Below are 19,010 nucleotides of genomic sequence, written 5' to 3' on the forward strand. Positions count from 1 at the left end.
TAAGGGAAACAACCATCATTAAACCTGATTTATCAGAACTGCCAATTTTATAGTTTGATAATACTCATATACATTATATAATAAAAATCAGTATTTCTTTGGGGTGCCTGGGTGGCTCAGTTGGTTAAGAGACTACCTTTGGCTCAGGTCATGATCCCGGAGTCCCAGGATCGAGTCCCCACATCAGACTCCCAGCTCCATGGGGAGGGAGTCTGCTTCTCCCTCTCTCTAACCTTCTCCCCCTCACTCTCTCAAATAAAAATAAATAAAATTTTTTAAAAAATTATTATTTCTGAAAGGTAATTTGACTTTCTAGTAAAATTTAAATACATCTATCTTTAATCCAGCAAATCTATTTACAATATAGATATGTAAAAATGTCCCTTTAAAGGACTCCTAGGTGGGATGTCTTGGTGGCTCAGTAGGTTAAGCGGCTGCCTTCGGCTCACGTTGTGATCCTCGAGTCCTGGGATCGAGTCCCACATTGGGCTCCTTGCTCAGCAGGGAGCCTGCTTCTCCCTCTGCCTCTGCCTGCCACTCTGTCTACCTGTGCTCGCTTGCTCTCTCTCTCTCTCTGACAAATAAATAAATTTTATTTTATTTATTTTTTTTTAAAGATTTTATTTATTTATTTGACAGACAGAGATCACAAGTAGGCAGAGAGGCAGGCAGAGAGAGAGAGAGAGAGAGAGGGAAGCAGGCTTCCTGCGGAGCAGGGAGCCCGATGCGGGGCTCGATCCCAGGACCCTGAGATCATGACCCGAGCCGAAGGCAGCAGCCCAAACCACTGAGCCACCCAGGTGCCCCAAATAAATAAATTTTTAAAAAATATTAAAAAAAAAAAAAAAAAAAGGACTCCTGGGTGGCTCAGTTGGTTAAAGGACTTGCCTTAGACCCAGGTCATGATCTTGGGAGTCCCAGAATCGAGTCTCCCATCAGGCTCCCTGCGCAGCAGGAACTCTGCTTCTCCCTTCACCCTCCCCCTTCTCATGCTCTCTCTCTCTCTCATTCCCTTTCTCTCAAATAAATAAATAAAATCTTTAAAAAAATAAAAATGTCCCTTTAAGCTTTGCTTAGAAAAGTAAAAAGCTAGAGGAGTCTGGGTGGCTTCATAGGTTAAGCATCAGGTCTTGATCCCAGAGTCCTGGGATTGGGCCCACGTCAGGCTCCTTGATCAGCAGGAGCTGGCTTCTCCTCTCACTCTGCTTGCTGCTCCCACTGGCTGCTCGTGCTCTCCATCAAAGTAGTAAATAAAATCTTTAAAAAAAAAAAAAAAAAGTTGTCCAATAGTATAAGAGGGTTCCCCTTTCAGGTACATCCTTTTGAATGTGCTGATGCATGTACCATGTGCTGATGCATGTACCATTTTCTGCCCATCATGACCCTCCTGGAGCCATCCCAAAGCCCCTGAACCGATCCCTGGATAGATTCTAATTGCCACACAGCCTGCTGCCCCATTTCAGCAGGAAGCACCCAGAGAAGTCATTGTCCCACTCCCTAATGGCAGTTGGGGTTACTATTCCAGGGGGGAGGAATGAGTACGAAACAGGAGGAGCTACAAAGGGGGAGATATACAGGGAGTTAAGTGATCAGGCTCACAGAACTCCCCAAAATGTGAAAGTGTGGGGAAACAAGACAGAAGGGGACAAATCTGACCACCCTACTCTAGGTGTGTGGGGTGGGGAACCACCCTGCCCTAGGCCTGTGGGGAGGGTTGAGTGGGATGGGTATCTTTATGATAATCACCTGTGACCAACAAAAAATAACCAGTCCCTAAAAAAGAAGTCAAAGAAGGTATTATAAATAGAAATGTTAAAAGGTTTACTTGAGAGAGAGAGAGAGATCGAGCAAGCACAGGGAGGGGCAGCAAAGAGAGAAACTCAAGCAGGGTTCCTGCCAACTGGGAAGCCAAACTTGGGGCTGGATCCCACAACCCCAAGATCATGACCTGAGGTCGAAGTCAAGAGTCAGATGCTTAACTGACTGAACCCACCCAGGCACCCCTAAGTATAACCATATTTATAACTTAAAAATGCATAGATATGTTTGCATATGAACAGAGGATTGTTTGCATATTGCATATTGAAAATTTGCATATTTTCTAGAGGATTAAATGTCTAACAGTTAAGTGATTTTCAGGGAGAGAAAGACTTTCATGCTGCTTGAATTTTTTCCTAGAGAAACAATAACTTAATGCCCTTACTAAATGTCCCTCATTACATCATTAAAATTATGAAATTCCAGTATAATACCACATGATAGATTTCACTCTGAAGAATTTAGTATTCTTCTCCACCAAATCTACTAATCTAAATTTAGTTGCATGAGATATGAGAAGGTAAGATACGACTAGATCCTGCATGGGAAGTTTTACGAATTAAAGCAGAGAAGAAATAATGCAGAAGAAATATGCAGCTAGGTAATTTTGGAGCGAGAGCTTTCCATGATTATGTCTGGTGACCCCCTGTGTTAGAAACATAGTAAATTTCCGTTACTCTTATTATTTTTTTTTTTAAAGATTTTATTTATTTATTTGACAGACAGAGATCACAGTAGGCAGAGAGAGAGAGAGAGGAGGAAGCAGGCTCCCCGCCGAGCAGAGAGCCTGATGCGGGACTCGATCCCAGGACCCTGAGATCATGACCTGAGCCGAAGGCAGCGGCTTAACCCACTGAGCCACCCAGGCGCCCCGTTACTCTTATTATTAATAACATCCTTAGTTTGTCATAAAATATAATTATCACCAGTCCAAAACAGTTCAGTAGTTAAATACACTCAACTGGCAACAAATAAAGTTTAAAAAAGAGAGAAAGATAAAGTGCTGGTGAAGATGTAGAAAAAACAGATTCTAACTGCCACACAGCCTGCTGCCATTGTCCTCACAAACATTGCTAGTAGGAATGTTAAAAGGTGCAGTTACTCTGGAAAACAATCTCAGTTCCTCAAATGGTACACTGAGTTCTCGTATGACCCATTAATTCTATTCCTAGGTAAATACCCAAGAGAAATGAAAACATAGGTCCACACTGATATATGTACATAAATGTTCGTATCAGCATTATTTTTAATAGCCAAATAGTAGAAAACAACTCAAATGTTCATACACTGAAACATTATTTAACAATGAAAAGGAATGAAGTATTATGATTACTTGCTAACAGAGGAACTTTGAAAGTGTTAAGTTAAAGAAGCCAATCACAGACGACCATTATGTTATACGATTCCATTTATATAAAATACAAACCTGTATATTTAAGGAATAGGCAAATATATAGTCATAGAAAGTAGACTAGTTGCTTAGAGCTTAGGGAGAAATGAGGAGTGACTGCTAACAGGTAAGGGACATTTTTGGATGAAGAAAATGTTCTAAAATTGATTGTCATGAGGACTGTAAAACTGAATATACTAAAAAACACTGAACTGGTTTTTTTTAAAGATTTATTTATTTATTTATTTGACAGATAGAGATCACAAGTAGGCAGAGAGGCAGGCAGAGAGAGAGAGAGAGAGAGAGAGAGGAAGAAAACGGCTCCCTGCTGAGCAGAGAGCCAGATGTGGGGCTCGATCCCAGGAATCATGACCTGAGCTGAAGGCAGAGGCTTTAACCCACTGAGCCACCCAGGCGCCCCTGTTATTTATTTAAAATATTTTGACAGGGACGCCTGGGTGGCTCAGGTCATGATCCTGGATTCCGGGGATCGAGTCCACACCGGGCTCCGAGCTCCATGGGGAGTCTGCTTCTCTCTCTGACCTTCTCCTCGCTCATGCTCTCTCTCACTGTCTCTCTCTCAAATAAATAAATAAAATATTTAAAAAATAATAAAAATAAAAAAATAAAAAATAAAATATTTTGACAGAAGGACAGCAAGAGAGGGAACACAAGCAGGGGAGTGGGAGAGGGAGAAGGCTTCCCAAGGAGCAAGGAGCCCGATGCAAGACTCAATCCCAAGACCCTGGGATCATGACATGAGCCGAAGACAGTTGCTTAACCAAATGAGCCACGCAGGCACCCCTAAAGCTGTTATTAAAAAGAGAAGATGACAAAGATGAGGGGCGCTTGGGTGGCTCAGTTGGTTAAATGTCCAACCCTTGATCTCAGCTCAGGCCATGATTTCAGAGTTGTGAGATGGAGCCCCACCATCAGGTTCTGCACTGAGCATGGAGCCTGCTTAAGGTTCTCTCTCCCTGTGCTCTCTTGACCCATCACTCCCTAGGAAAGGATAAAGGAAAAGAAAGGAAAAAGGAAAAGAAAGGAAAAAGGGGAGGGGAGAAGAGAAGAGTTATCAATTAAGAAAGCCTTAAGAGGAGCGCATAGGTGGCTCAGTGAGTTAAACCTCTGCTTTCAGCTCGGGTCATGATTTCAGAGTCCTGGGATGGAGCCCCCCCATCAGGCTATCTGCTCAGCAGGGGGCCTGCTTCCCACTCCCCCACCCCACCCCCCGCCAAATAAATAAAAATCTTTAAAAAAAAAAAAAAAAGGCCTTAAGAGGCATATCAACCAGATGCAAATGTGGATTTAACTTTGGATCCTGATTCAAATGAACTTAGAGGTTTATCAATGAGATGACTGGGACAATCTGAATATTAGATAATACTAAGGGATTTTTTTTTTTAATTTGAGTACATTTGACACACAATGTTACATTAGCTTCAGGTGTAGAAATTACTGTTTATTCAGTGTAAAATAATGCAGTGTGCCTGGGTGGCTCAGTCGTTAAGCATATGCCTTCGGTTCACATCATGATCCCAGGGTCCTAGGATTAAGCCCCGCATCCGGGAGACTGCTTCTTCCTCTCTCACTCCCCCTACTTGTGTTCCTCCTCTCTCTGTCAAATAGATAAATAAAATCTTTTTTAAAATTAAAAAAAAATGCAATTATATTTTTAAAAAGAGTTCTTATCTTTTGCGGAGTCCAGTAAATTACGGATGATAAGACAGGGTGTCTGGGTTTATCTTAAAACAGTCTAACTGTGGGGCGCCTGGGTGGCTCAGTGGTTTAGGCCTCTGCCTTCGGCTCAGGTCATGATCTCAGGGTCCTGGGATCGAGCCCCACATCGGGCTCTCTGCTCAGCGGGGAGCCTGCTTCCCCCTCTCTCTCTGCCTGCCTCTCTGCCTACTTGTGATTTCTATCAAATAAATAAATAAAAATCTTAAAAAAAAAAAAAAAAAAAACAGTCTAACTGTCGGGGGAGGAGGGGGGGACCTGGGTGGCTCAGAGGGTTAAAGTCTCTGCCTTCAGCTCAGGTCATGATCTCAGGGTCCTGCTCAGCAGGGAGCCTGTGCCCCCGCCCCCCGCCTGCCTCTCTGCCTACTTGTTGTGATCTCTGTCTGTCAAATAAATAAATAAAATCTTCAAAACAAAACAAAACAAAAAACATTCTAACTGGCAAGAGCACAGGTTACAGGGATGAACCTGAGAAGTTTTCAGGAGAGATCACAGTGAACTGGGTTTTAAAATTTAAGCCATAATTTTCCCAGACTAAAAAGAGCACATAAAAGCTGAAAAGGGCATTCCAGGCAAGTAACAACTTAGGCAATGGCGCTGTGAAAAAGTACCTATGGGGCAAGAACTGGAAATACAGTTCTTGAAGGGCCTTGTATGCCACACAAATTTTTACCTAATTTTGTGAAAGATGAGCAGATATCTTTTTTTTTTTTTTTTTGGTGGAGATAAGTCAGATTAGAGCTTTAGAAAGATTACTCTGGTAGCATCATGAATGGAGAGGTATAAGACAGCAAAGAGGCTACCGTCACAGTCCAAGTGAGTGACAACTGAGTATAAACTTACATGGTAGCAGCAGGAATGAAGAGGGGCTCAAGAACAGAGACATGAGGTACTAAAAATAACTGGATATGTAGAAAGAGAAAGCAGAAATCATCTTATTTCCAGCTTCTAGACTTGTGTGACTGGGTAGACACTGTCCAGTATCACAGAGAGTGAATATAGAAAATGCATATTAAAAAAAAGTAGAGGGACGCCTGGGTGGCTTAGTTGGTTGGACGACTGCCTTCGGCTCAGCTCATGATCCTGGAGTCCCGGATCGAGTCCCGCATAGGGCTCTCAGCTCCATGGGGAGTCTGCTTCTCCCTCTGACCTTCTCCTCGCTCATGCTCTCTCTCACTTTCTCTCAAATAAATAACATCTTTAAAAAAAAATTTTTTTAATTAAAAAATAAAATTAAAAAAATTTAAAAAGGTAGACTACAGTTCAATGTCTAAGTCTTTAGTATAAATACAACATACTTTAAAAAAAAAAGGGGGGGGGTCATACTAGTAGAAATGTCTAACAGGCCTCATTAGAGATGTACACTTCAAGACATACTTGGTAGCTCAAACAATAACCCAGGAGAGCTTGTTTATAATAATTCACACAGAAATTTAACTGACTTTAAAAGTTCCCTGCCTAGTCCACCTTGTTAATAATTAATTCGGTCAAGGTATATATGTAAACAGTACAGGCAAGATGCAGTTAATCTTTTATTTAGGAGACTTTATATATATGGGGGGGGGAGAAAAATGCACACACATTTGGCTAAACTTCACCAAAATTACTCCTTAACAAAATATATACACACAAGGGACCTGGGTGGCTCAGTGTGATTAAGCCTCTGGTCTCAGGGTCCTGGGATCAAGCCCCATGTGGTCCAGCTCTCCCTACTTGTGACTTCTCTGTCAAATAAATAAAATCCTTAAAAAAAAAAAAATACACACACACAGAGAACATTATCAAAGCATAAATACAGCTTGAAAAATGTGCTTTTCTGGGGTGCCTGGGTGGCTCAGTGGGTTAAAGCCTCTGCCTTTGGCTCAGGTCATGATCCCAGGGTCCTGCTCAGCAGGGAGCCTGCTTCCTCCCCCCTCTCTCTCTGCCTGTCTCTGTCTACTTGTGATCTCCCTCTGTCAAATAAATAAAATCTTTAAAATATAAATAAAAATTATTCTGATTTTTTAATGTATCAAGAACCTCATTAAAATATTCATGACAGGGACGCCTGGGTGGCTCAGTTGGTTAAGCAGCTGCCTTCGGCTCAGGTCATGATCCCAGCCTCCTGGGATCGAGTCCCACATCCGGCTCCTTGCTCAGTGGGGAGCCTGCTTCTCCCTCTGCCTCTGCCTGCCACTCTATCTGCCTGTGCTCACTATCTCTGTAAAATAAATAAATAAATAAATCTTTAAAAAAAAAAAAAATCATGACACTTACAGCCACTACTTTAAAATCCTCCAATTTAGGGTACCTGGGTGGCTCAGTTAGTTAAGCAATTGTCTTTGGCTCAGGTCATGATCCTGGAGTACCAGGATCCAGTCTCCTGCATCTGGCTCCCCGCTCTCCGTCTGCTTCTCCTTCCGACCTTATGCTGTCTCATGTTCTCTCTCTCTGTCTCTCTCTCTCAAATAAATAAAATCTTTTTAAAAAATAAAATAAAATCCTCCACTTTATAAGAAATTCTAAAACAGGGAAACAAACTGAGGGTTTCAGAGGGGAGGGGGGTGGCGGTAGGCTAACAGGAAGATGGATATTAGGGAGGGCACAAGCTGTGATGAGCGCTGGGTGTTATATGCAACTAATGAATCACTGAACGTAACATCAAAAATGTACTATATGTACTATACAGTGGCTAACTGAGCATAATAACAAAACAAAAATAAAACATCTAGTTTTAAAAGATGCTCTGCTGCTTCGCAGAGCGCCTGCTTCCTCCTCTCTCTGCCTGCCTCTCTGCCTACTTGTGATCTATCTGTCAAATAAATAAATAAAATCTTTTAATAAATAAAGAAGTTTTCTGGTATTTTTAAAAAGATTTTATTAGATTAAGATTTTATTAGATATTAAATAAGATACTTGCTTGCAAGTATCTTAACTTACTGTAAGCAAGTAAGCGCGGGTGTGTGTACAAGGAGAGGAAGCAGAGACACCCAACTGAGCAGGGATGGGCAGCTCAGTCCCAGAACCCTGGGATCAGGACCTGAGATGAAGGCGAACACTAGAATGAGTCACCCAGGTGCCCCAGTTTTATAGTACTTAAATTACAAAAGGAACCCTACACAAAGATAATGTGCTGTATTACCGTATAATCAATATTTCAATCTTAATTTTTAGTTAAAACTTTGGTCATCAAGAACATGAGATCTAATTCAGAGAAACAAGTAACTATAGATAAAATGTCAAAACTAAATAAAATGCAACTTCCCAAAAGGGAAAAGCACAACTAGAGTAACTAAGCAGTCTAAATATTTAGCCGCTTTAGTCTACCACATATCCTAGACTAGGAGTTGACCATCTAAGGTCTATGGAAAAAATTTAGAGATCAGTAATTCCTTGAAACTGCATCCATTAGGAAGGAAGAAGGCTGTCATTCTCAAAGGATGTGACTTCCCCCAAAATAAGTACTTACTGTTTTAGGTCCTCTGCCAAATGCTAAGGAAATCCAAAGACCCAGTGGCATTTCTTAAACGAGCACATTATCTAAGAGTATTTAGGCTCACACACTACTGATTTCCTTAATATAGTACTTACCTACCTATCCTCAAGTAACTTTTCCAGTTTTGCCACTTATTAGCACCATTTTTAATTTAAGGAACCTCTGTGAACCTAATTTATTCCATACTTTACCATTAAAAAATCTTCAGAAAAAGGTTACATAAGATGGAGATTTAATTAAAAACTCAGGAAGTGCTCTCCTCATTTTAAAGCCCTCCCTTTTTTAAAAAAGAGAGAGAGCACTAGCCCAGAGAGGGGCAGAAAGAGGACACAAGCAGACTCCCTGCTGAGTATGGAGCAGGAAGCACGGGGATTCCAGGACCCAGAGATCATGACCTAAGCCAAAACCAAGAAATAGATGCTCAACCAAATTTAATTTTTTTTTTAAGATTTTATTTATTTATTTGACAGAGAGAGACAGATCACAAGTAGACAGAGAGGCAGGTAGAGGGAGAGCGGGAAGCAGGCTCCCTGCTGAGCAGACAACCCTATGCGGGTCTGGATCCCAGGACCCGGAGACCATGACCTGAGCCGAAGGCAGAGGCTTAACCCTCTGAGCCACCCAGGCACCCCCAGATTTAAATCTTAAATCTAAATTCTACAGTAATTTCCTTATTGTCAATAAGACATTTCACTCTTCGTCTAGCAAATTTTCTGTCATGCTTTTTCAGGGTAAATGCTGAAATATGATTAACAAATTCCAAAGGACTCCAGGTAGGACCCCTGAGAACATAGTTAGTTTTTTTTTTTTTTTTTTTTTAACATTAGCATGGAGGTTTTTCCACAGTGCTTAGTCCTTAGCAGCTTGAATACATCATTATTCCTATTTAGCCAATGGGGTGGGGGGCAGTTGAGTGATTAAGATCAAGATGGGTTTAAAAGTGTGTTTGTTTGTTTGTTTGTTTTTCCTAATCCAACTACCAGAATTCAAATGACCTTTGCCCCCTTCAGAGCAAATGCCTCAGAAGGCTGGCCATACCCTCCCTCAAACAGTGCTACACCCACACTGCTCAAAACAATTCAGAATTCTTTGAGAACTGGCTTCAGAACCTATTGTCCAACTTCTTAATGTTCTTATTAGTGGCAAATCTTTTCCTTATTTAGTGTGGACTTTTGTTTCATTTAATATTCAAAACTGACTTAGATTCAACTTGGTAAATAAGGTAAATAATCTGAGTAATAATATTTTTCAATCAAAAGTGACCTGTGAATATAGGGACGCCTGGATGGCACAGTCGATTAAGTCTCTGGCTCTTGGTTTCAGCTCAAGTCATATCTCAGACTAGTAAGACAGAGTCAGGTTCCACTCTCTGCACAGTCTGCTTAGGAGACTTTCTCCCTCTGCCTGTCTCTAAAAATAAATAAATCTTTTTTTTTTTTTTTAATGACATGTGAAAATAAAATACTACACACTAATTTTACCTGTGCCTCTACCAACAATTTCAAAATTAAAGTTTCAAATTATATGAAGGATATTGTTTTGTCTTATACATATCAGGTATGACTGTAAGTAAATTTAAAAATCTTATTTCTAGGGGCGCCTGGGTGGCTCAGTGGGTTAAAGCCTCTGCCTTCACCTCGGGTCGTGATCCCAGGGTCCTGAGATGGACCCCTCATCAGGGTCTCTGCTCCGCGGGGAGCCTGCTTCCTCCTCTCTCTACCTGCCTCTCTGCCTACTTATGATCTCTGTCAAATAAATAAATAAAACCTTTTTTTTCCTAAATCTTATTTCTAGGGCACCTGGGTGGCTCAGTTGGTTAACCATCTGCCTGTAACTCAGGTCATGATCCCAGACTCCTGGGGTCAGGTCCCACAGAGGCGTCCTTGCTCAGCAGGGAGTCTACTTGTCTCTCTGCCCTGTCCCACTACTGCTTGTGTGGAGTTCTCTCTCACACAAAAATGAATAAAGAAAATCTTTAAAAAAATAATAAATCTTGGGCACCTGGGTGGCTCAGTGGGTTAAGCCACTGCCTTCGGCTCGGGTCATGATCTCAGGGTCCTGGGATCGAGTCCCGCGTCGGGCTCTCTGCTCAGCGGGGAGCCTGCTTCCTCCTCTCTCTCTCTCTCTGCCTGCCTCTCTGCCTACTTGTGATCTCTCTCTGTCAAATAAATAAATAAAATCTTTTAAAAAAAAAAAAAAAAAAAAAAAAAAAATAATAAATCTTATACCAAAAACTAACGATGTACTATATGTTGGCGAATCGAAAATTAAACAAACAAACAAAGTTATTTCTACGGGCACCTCAGTGGCTGAGTCAGTTAGGCATCTGACTTCAGCTTGGGTCATGGTCTCGGGGTTCTGGGATTGAGCCCTGCTATCTGGCTTCGTGCTCAGACAGGAGTCTCCTTCTCCCTCTTCTTCTCCCTCTGTCCCTCCCTGTGCTCATGTTCTCTCCCTCTCTCAAATAAAATCTTCGAAAAAAAAAAAACTTTTTTCTAAGTTAAGTTATTCTGTTTTATTCTGTTATTACATATTGCCCCAACTGCTGTAACTTCGCCAGTTCTTAATATTATCTTATAAATGGGGGCCATGGTTATCTTCAACAAGATAGTAATCATTTGATATTTACAATCTAAATGACTACGTATGTTACTAAGTGAGACACATAATCCAAATGATTCCATAGGATTTATCCCACAAATTAAATATCAGCTACCCATGCAGCAAATACAACAAAACAGATAAATAATGAATTATGAAATTTAGAAATCTAGATTAAAACTATGGCACTGGGCGCCTGGGTGGCACAGTGGGTTAAAGCCTCTGCCTTCTGCTCAGGTCATGATCTCAGGGCCCTGGAATCCAGTCCCACGTCAGTCTCTCTGCTCAGCAGGGAGCCTGTTTCCTCGCTCTCCCTGCCTGTCTTTCTGCCTACTTGTGATCTGTCAAATAAATAAATAAAATCTTAAAAAAAAAAAAAAAACTATGGCACTGATCTAAAGATGCTAAAATAGAGGTAATAAGTACCACTTAATAGACTCAGCTGAAAGAATAAAAAGGCTTTAACATTAAAACTACTCCAGTTTCCTATGACGCTTAAATTTATTTGGAAAAATATTAAAGCATTATTATTTTAAAAGCATAAACCAGTATCACATTAAGAAATTTACACCCCCCCATCATCTTCCCACAGTCATTTCTGTGAGACATGTATTCATTTCTAACTCCAAAACTAGTTTTAAGACTTCTATTTCTCAGGGCGCCTGGGTGGCTCAGAGGTTAAAGCCTCTGCCTTTGGCTCAGGTCGTGATCCCAGGGTCCTAGGACCGAGCCCAGAGTCGGGCTCTCTACTCAGCGGGGAGCCTGCTTCCCCCTCTCTCTCTGCCTGCCTCTCTGTGTACTTGTGATCTCTCTCTCTCTGTCAAATAAATAAATAAAATCTTCAAAAAAAAAAAAAAAAAGACTTCTATTTCTCAACTCTAGCACTAACCCACTCCCCAAAGTAACGAGAAAAGTTGCTATTATATATATTCGCCAATTTAAAAAAAATCTTTCTGCAATAGGATTTATCATGCTCTAATTCAAGTAGTCCAAAAACAAAAAATCCATTTTTTCCTGTGAATTTAAGATATAAACAGAAGTCATCATAACAATCTCGACCCATAATTTGGAGGAACAGATAATAATTACCCTTGGGACCTTTAAACTTAAGTAAAAGAAAATTTTTTAAAATTTGGTCAGAGAAAAAGAGAGTGTAGTAACAGGGGAGAGAGGCAGAGGGCAAGGGAGAAGCAGGCTCCCAGCTGAGCAGAGAGCCCAAAATTTAGCTCAATCCCAGGACCTGTGATCATGACCTGAGCCAAAGGCAGATGCTTAACTGACTGACTGAGCCACCCAGGTGCCCCAAAAGATTTAGTTTTAAATGCGACCTTTCAAGCAAGGTGGAGTTCTGTAGTCCTAAGCCCTGAATTTCTAATGCTTCCTCACTATTATTTCCCCATAACAGATTAGCAGAGGTGACCCAATTTGTTAGATGGCTTCCTTTATTCACTTGTCCCCAACAAGACAGGTTCTTCTGGAATCTTAAACTAGGAACAGTAATGCTAAGTTGCAAAAATGGAATAGAAGGTTTAATCATGATAGACTATAGTTATGTTGACAAATGCTCAAACTTTAAAGCTTTGGGGAGTGCGCTCAAACATGCCCGTGAGCTAATAGGTAAGGTATTAAAAAGAAAAAAAAACCGTAAGAACTTTAAAGTTTAAGTCACCATTTACAAACACGTACCTAATACCCACGCTTCACATTTCTGTAAAGTCTGCACAAAGATTTTTTTTTTTTTAGATTTTATTTATTTATTTGACAGAGAGAGAAAGATCACAAGTAGGCAGAGAAGCAGGCAGAGGTGGGGCGGTGGGTTAAGCCTCTGCCTTCCACTCAGGTCATGATCTCAGGGTCCTGGGATCCAGGCCGGCATTGGGCTCTCTGCTCAGCAGCGAGCCTGCTTCCCCCCTCTCACTCTGCTTGCCTCTCTGCCTACTTGTGATCTCTGTCAAATAAATAAATAAATTCTTTTTTAAAAATTTTAAAAAAAAATTTTAAAAAGCCTTTTGGAATCAACAGGATAAAAGAATATTCTATAAAATACTGAGGTGCTATACTTTTGCCATGGGGGGGCAGTGGGGGAACACTAAAACTACATTTACAGTAGTGCCTCAAACCACTGGACATTAACTATGTTTCCATTTACAGTGCTGCCTTAGTTCACTCAGCACTCAAGCCAAGTTCAGCTTCCAGAAAAGGTTACAGCTAAAAGCTCTAAGAGGTATTCTCAGAGAGACTGAGGAAAAATTAAGAAATAAGATAGCTTTAATTACAGAAAGACTCATTATATGATTTTTTTAAAAAGCACTATTTTTATGATTTTAAAGTTAAGGTACCTATCCAAATCCTTTAAAACCGGAATTCTTAACCCATCTGTTAACCCTCTGAAAATGTATACAAACTAGTTTATATGTGCCAATGTTTTCCTAAAGAAAACTGTTTCTCAAAAGAATCCATATAACAAAAAGACTAAGAATCACTTTTTTTAAATAATTGTTTCAACTCTATCTTAAGAATCAGAGTCACAAAATAGAGTATGCTATTGCCAGGCCTAAAGGTTAATTTTGGTAGTGTTCTGGGTTGGATTGGGGGGGGGGGGGCACCAAAAAGTACAGAAAAGATTCATTTTATTCCAGAACAAATTAAAATAATACATATCCATTATTTTTTTAAACTATTGAAGAGTTTCTTTAATATAATTCAAAGTGGGGGCTCCTGGGTAGCTCAGTTGTTAAGCTTCTGTCTTTGGGTGGGGGTCATGATCCCCGGGGCAAGGGATGGAGTACCACATCAGGCTCCTTGCTCAGCGGGGAGGAGTCTGCTTCTCCCTCTCCCGCTGCCCCTCCCTCTATCCCACCCCTTGCCCATGCATTTGCTCTCTCTCTATGAAATAAATTAAAATCTTTTCTAAAAGATGAATAAATAAATCAAAGTGTTAAGTCTGATAAAGAAGCTTCGATTAAAGAAAACTTATAGTATATAACAAACACTTTCCTAAATTATCAGTTTGAAATTTTCTAAAAATGGAAATACCCGTATTTCACTGTCCCAACCACATTACTGAATAAAATCAACCTATGAAAAGTTAACTGCAATATTTTAAGTCTTCTGTATCATTTAAACTTTTAAGTTATGAACATCATGAAAAATACTCTTTCCTTCTTTTTTTTAATCTCTCCACCCAACATGGGCCTCAAACTCACAACCCTGCAATCAAGAGTCACATGCTCTACCAACTACTGTGCCAGCCAGGCACCTCTAGGCACTCTTCACTTTCTGATCTCTAGACTCACTGCTACCGCGCTTTCAGTACATAATGCAGGAGCTCCAAGGAGTTCTATACCAAAGCAGCCATACTAAGTTATGATCACTAGCAGAAGTACTTGAAAAGAGTGAACTTGTTAAGGGACGCCTGGGTGGCTCAGTGGGTTAAGCCGCTGCCTTCGGCTCAGGTCATGATTCCAGGGTCCTGGGATCGAGTCCCACATCGGGCTCTCTGCTCAGCAGGGGGCCTGCTTCCCTTCCTCTCTCTCTGCCTGCCTCTCTGCCTACTTGTGATTTCTCTCTGTCAAATAAATAAATAAAATCTTTAAAAAAAAAAAAAAAAGAGTGAACTTGTTAAGTCATCATTAACTGCTCACTTGATCAACAATTTATTTATCCAGTAACATAATAAAATTCCAACTTGCTCTACAGCAGCAAAATTAAGTTCAGAGGTGTTCTCTGTTCCAAGCCATCTCCTACTTTGTGTTTTTTAATGAGTGACCCCTAGAGGAAAAAATAGAAGCAGCAAAGACGTTCACTCGGTAAGTCTTAAGAGATGAGATCAAGACTGGGCAAAAATCAAGGCCAAAAAGATTTTATAATATCCAGAAAAACAGGAACAAGAAACTACCTATACCCATCACACATGCTACCCCCAAATCCCAGAGCTAAGAAACACACAACTTGAGATTTTTTTTTTTTGAGATGTTTAAAAAACAAAAGCAAGATGAATAGAAAAAAATTTGTGAAATACGAAGTCCTGGTTTCTACCACAACAGATGCCACAGTTAGACTGGAGCCAACTATTTCACAGTGAAAAAGATCAATAAGAAGCCTATTAATATGTAAAAGTAAAAGAGTAACATTATGAAAAATTTAAAAATGAATGGCGGTCTCACTGCCTTCAGAATCTTTTGGAAAACAAAAGAATTAAACTTGAAAATAAATTATACTAAATGTTCAAGAACTATCATTCGATATGGGAGAATAGTGGTAGAAAAAGGTCTGTGCCAACTTCTAACTGCAGCTGTAGTGGAATACACTAAAAGCCTTGTTTTATGACAAAAGCAATGAAATAAAAAACAATGGTTTTAGACCTGTCACCAGTATTAACTGCTCATGACCATAAATTTGCCATTTTTCCTTTTTTTTTTTTAAGATTTTATTTATTTATTTATTTGACAGAAATCGCAAGTAGGCAGAGCAGTCAGAGAGGAAGCAGCAGGCTCCTTGCTGAGCAGAGAGCCTGATGTGGCGTTCGATCCCAGAACCCTAGGATCATGACCTGAGCTGAAGGCAGAGGCTTTAACCCACTGAGCCACCCAGGCACCCCTTGCCTTTTTTCAACAAAAGATTTTTGGGATAAAAGGCCATACGATAAGGAATAAAATAGAAGAAAACAAAACTGACAGAATTCTCACACAAAACTAAAACATAAAACCTGTCTAAGAATTTTCATACATTATTAAATGTTCTAATTAAAGGTAAAAAAAGATTGGGGTGCCTGGGTGGTTTAGACAGGTTAAGTGGTTAAGTGTCTGCCTTTGGCTCGGGTCATGCTCTCAGGGTCCTGGGATTCAGCACTGGGTCAGGCTCCCTGCTAGGCACGGAGTCTACTTCTCCCTCTCTCTTTCCCTCCCCACTGCTCATTGCTTGCTCTCTCTCAAATTAAACAAAACAAAACTTTAAAAAATATAATAAATATAAAAAAATTAAGAAATCTAACATATACAAAGAAATTCAACCATTCTTTCTAGTAGGACTGAAATTACAAAGCACTTAACTGAAATCAATGTTTGCCACCGTAGGGAATCCTCTTTCCATACTCCTATTTCAAACTGAGAGGATTCTCCACAGTCCTTTTCCTGCTACTTAAGCAAAAATATTGCAATTTGCACCCATTATTTCCTTTCACATAGTTTTCAAAACACTGAAATAGAGATTATTCTAATTAGTACCCATTCACCTTGACTCTCAACTGTCCCAAATAATGACACTTTATGGAAATGAAACTTCATGTCACTAAAGTTAGCCAGCAGACACAGCAATACCTTCTCCAATTTGTCACTAATAACTTGTTCCTTAATATCTGCATCTTAAAAGGTATAATGTATGGTGACCACAAGACATTAAGCATATAGTTGGTAAGAGAACTGCTCTTACACAATCTTCTAAAGATGTGTTTTTACTAGGTATTCACAGACTATCACAGGCATGAATATTAAACATCTCCCTGTCAATTCTTCACATTTTCTACAAAGTTGACCCAATTTCAAAGCTGACATTGAAGGTTCTACCTTAAGGACAGAAAAACAAAACTGGGTAATCCTAAAAATGTACATCATAACGACATGACTAAGACACTCATTTAAAACTTATGCCAAGATAGCCCCTCCCTTCAAAACAAACTAAGATTGACTCACTGCTCTATTTTACTTACTTTTGGAAATAAAATTAAATGGATTCCCTAGCATTAATTTTCTGTCTCTGCCTCCACTATTTAAAAACATTCTACCTTCAATCTATGATTTGTCCCTATAAAAATGATAAAAGAAAGAAACAAACAAAAAAGCCAATAAACCCCAATATCGCCAAGTTATCTTAAAATTTAAAAAAAGAAATGGAATTTTTAAAAAAGAAAGAAAACCACTGGATTCAAGATATCATGATAATAACCACTGTTCTAAAATCATGGGTGCCTAAGGAACAGTCCTACTCAGTGAAAACCTCTCACCTCAGATACTTTTCATCTGTGAAACCACCCCATTCGCTAGAGCTAACCACCTGAGTAAAACGTTTCACTTCAGTCTTCCTGAAGTGGGAAACTATCAATCTCCCTACATAACATGTTCCACCGTCTGCAGATACTCCTACATGGGGGGAGGGGGGGAGCCAGTAAAGTTGGTGGCAGGGTGAGGACAAAGGGCATTCTGAAATACCACTGAAGTAAACAGAGAATGAGAACAGAGAGGGGACTAAATTAGCGTTCCCTCAAGTAGAGAAAGGCAAGGAAACGCAGGCACCCTTGTTTACCACCCCTAGGGTCCTATTCATTACTGCCTACTGGAATGCGAAGTTGGAACTACCACCACGCAAGAAGCCCATCAAATCCTCAAAGTGTCAGGTCTCTAGGCAGCCTCTGAAATGACAGACTAGTACCCTTCCCCCACCCTCACCCCCCAAAAAAGAAAGATCCAATCCACTAAGCGCAGGTCACTATGCCCTCTGGGGCAGTTCCAGCCGGCGCGGGGATGGGTTCTGATGCGAAAACGAGACAGGAAAGACCACCTTTCTTCCCACACAGCCTCAGCTGGGGAAACAAAACAAAGACAGCCCTCCTCCTCCGGTAGCCACTACCCTAGCCAGAGAGGCTTTCCTATTTCCCGGTGCAGTCTGGCCTCCAGCCCCCGCCCCCATGACAAAGAAAAGGCACTTGGTGAGCAAGGCCTTCCTGCTTCCACGGATGGGGGGAGGGGGCTGCCAAGGTGAGGAGCCCCCTCTACACACTCGCGCTCACACTCTTGGCCCCACAAGCGGCGGGGAGCGGAGGCCTCCGCCTGGGGAAGCCTGCTCTGGGAGGGGGTAGGGGTACCTTGAAGTAGCCGCCTTCGTAGAGGGTGTTGGGGGGTCCGAAGATGGCAACCTCCCAGTTGTAGAGGTCGGACTCATCCACCAGGGTGATCCGGAAGCCCTCCACCGGCTCCTCCTGCAGGGATTTCAGCTCGAGCATCAGGGCCTTCTGCGAGCTGGTCATCTGCTGCTGGGCCATCGCGGCGGCGGCGGCGGCGCCGGGCCGGAGCCCCAGTCCTTTCGCACCCGCCGGGCCGGACGAGGCCCCTCCCCTCCGCTCGCCCTCCGCCGGGCCGCACCGGGCCCCTGTCTTCACACACCCGGCGGGCCGGACCAGGCCCCAGACGGCCCGTGGGCCCGCCCGGGTCCTCCTCACACACGACGCGGGCCGGGCCGGGCCCTTTTCCTCACACTCGGGCCAAGTGGGGGGAGGGGCCGAGGGAGTTAGGGGAATTCGCTCCCGGTCCCGGGCCTCCCCCCCCCCGGAGGGGGCCTCAACTTGACTGGGGGGGGGAGGGGAGAGGGGGTGGAAGCGGAGGAGGGCGGCGAAGGGCCGGCGATGGTGAGGGGAGGGGGCCGAGCCGGCCCGGGAGCGCCGCGCTCGCTCGCCCTCTCGTTCTCTTCAGGGGCTGCCGGGGCCGAAGGGCGCGCGGGGCCGGAGGGCGGGGAGAGCGCGGCGCGCGGGGGTCTCTCGGCGGCGGCGGCGGCGACGGCGGCAGCGGCTGCGCGGGGGGAGGGGCGACGACGGAGGAGGAGGAGGAGAAGAGCGAGAGCGCCTCGCGCCGCGGGAGCGACGGAGCCAAGAAGAAGGAGGGAGGGAGAGAGGGAGGAGGGGCGCGCGCCGGGAGGGAGGGCGGCTCTCGGAGGCGGGCGGCCAGACGCGCGTGCGCACGCCCCTCCCTCCCCCGCCCTCCTCGCCCTCCCCCGCCCTCCTCCGCTCATTTCCCCGCCTCCTTTCTGCCACCCGGTGCGGTGGCGGCGCTTTGTGACGCCGACGCGTGTCCCCCGCCCTTAAAGGGCCAAGCTGTGTGCTGATCGAGCGTAGCTCCAGGGGATGCCCTTGGCCCCAAAATGACGGTGTGCGGCTGGACGCCGCGGTTCCTAGGGAGCTCCCAGGAAGGGACCACTGGTCCTAGAGCTGTCAGCGCCTTC

At 42.7% G+C, this 19,010-nt stretch overlaps 1 protein-coding gene across 1 annotated transcript in view; it reads right to left on the minus strand.

The window, feature by feature from the left end:
• UBE2R2 (ubiquitin conjugating enzyme E2 R2) overlaps positions 1 to 18,480 on the minus strand; it is a 118,362-nt gene extending 99,882 nt beyond the window's left edge. The window contains exon 1 of the mRNA XM_032308543.1: positions 17,881 to 18,480. Within this exon, the coding sequence (XP_032164434.1) occupies positions 17,881 to 18,057 (177 nt within the window). The 5' untranslated portion in view covers positions 18,058 to 18,480. The remainder of the gene's footprint in view (positions 1 to 17,880) is intronic.
• Between the last annotated feature and the right edge of the window lie 530 nt (positions 18,481 to 19,010).

Source organism: Mustela erminea, chromosome 12 (genome assembly GCF_009829155.1).
Source record: "Mustela erminea isolate mMusErm1 chromosome 12, mMusErm1.Pri, whole genome shotgun sequence".
NCBI lineage: Eukaryota > Metazoa > Chordata > Mammalia > Carnivora > Mustelidae > Mustela > Mustela erminea.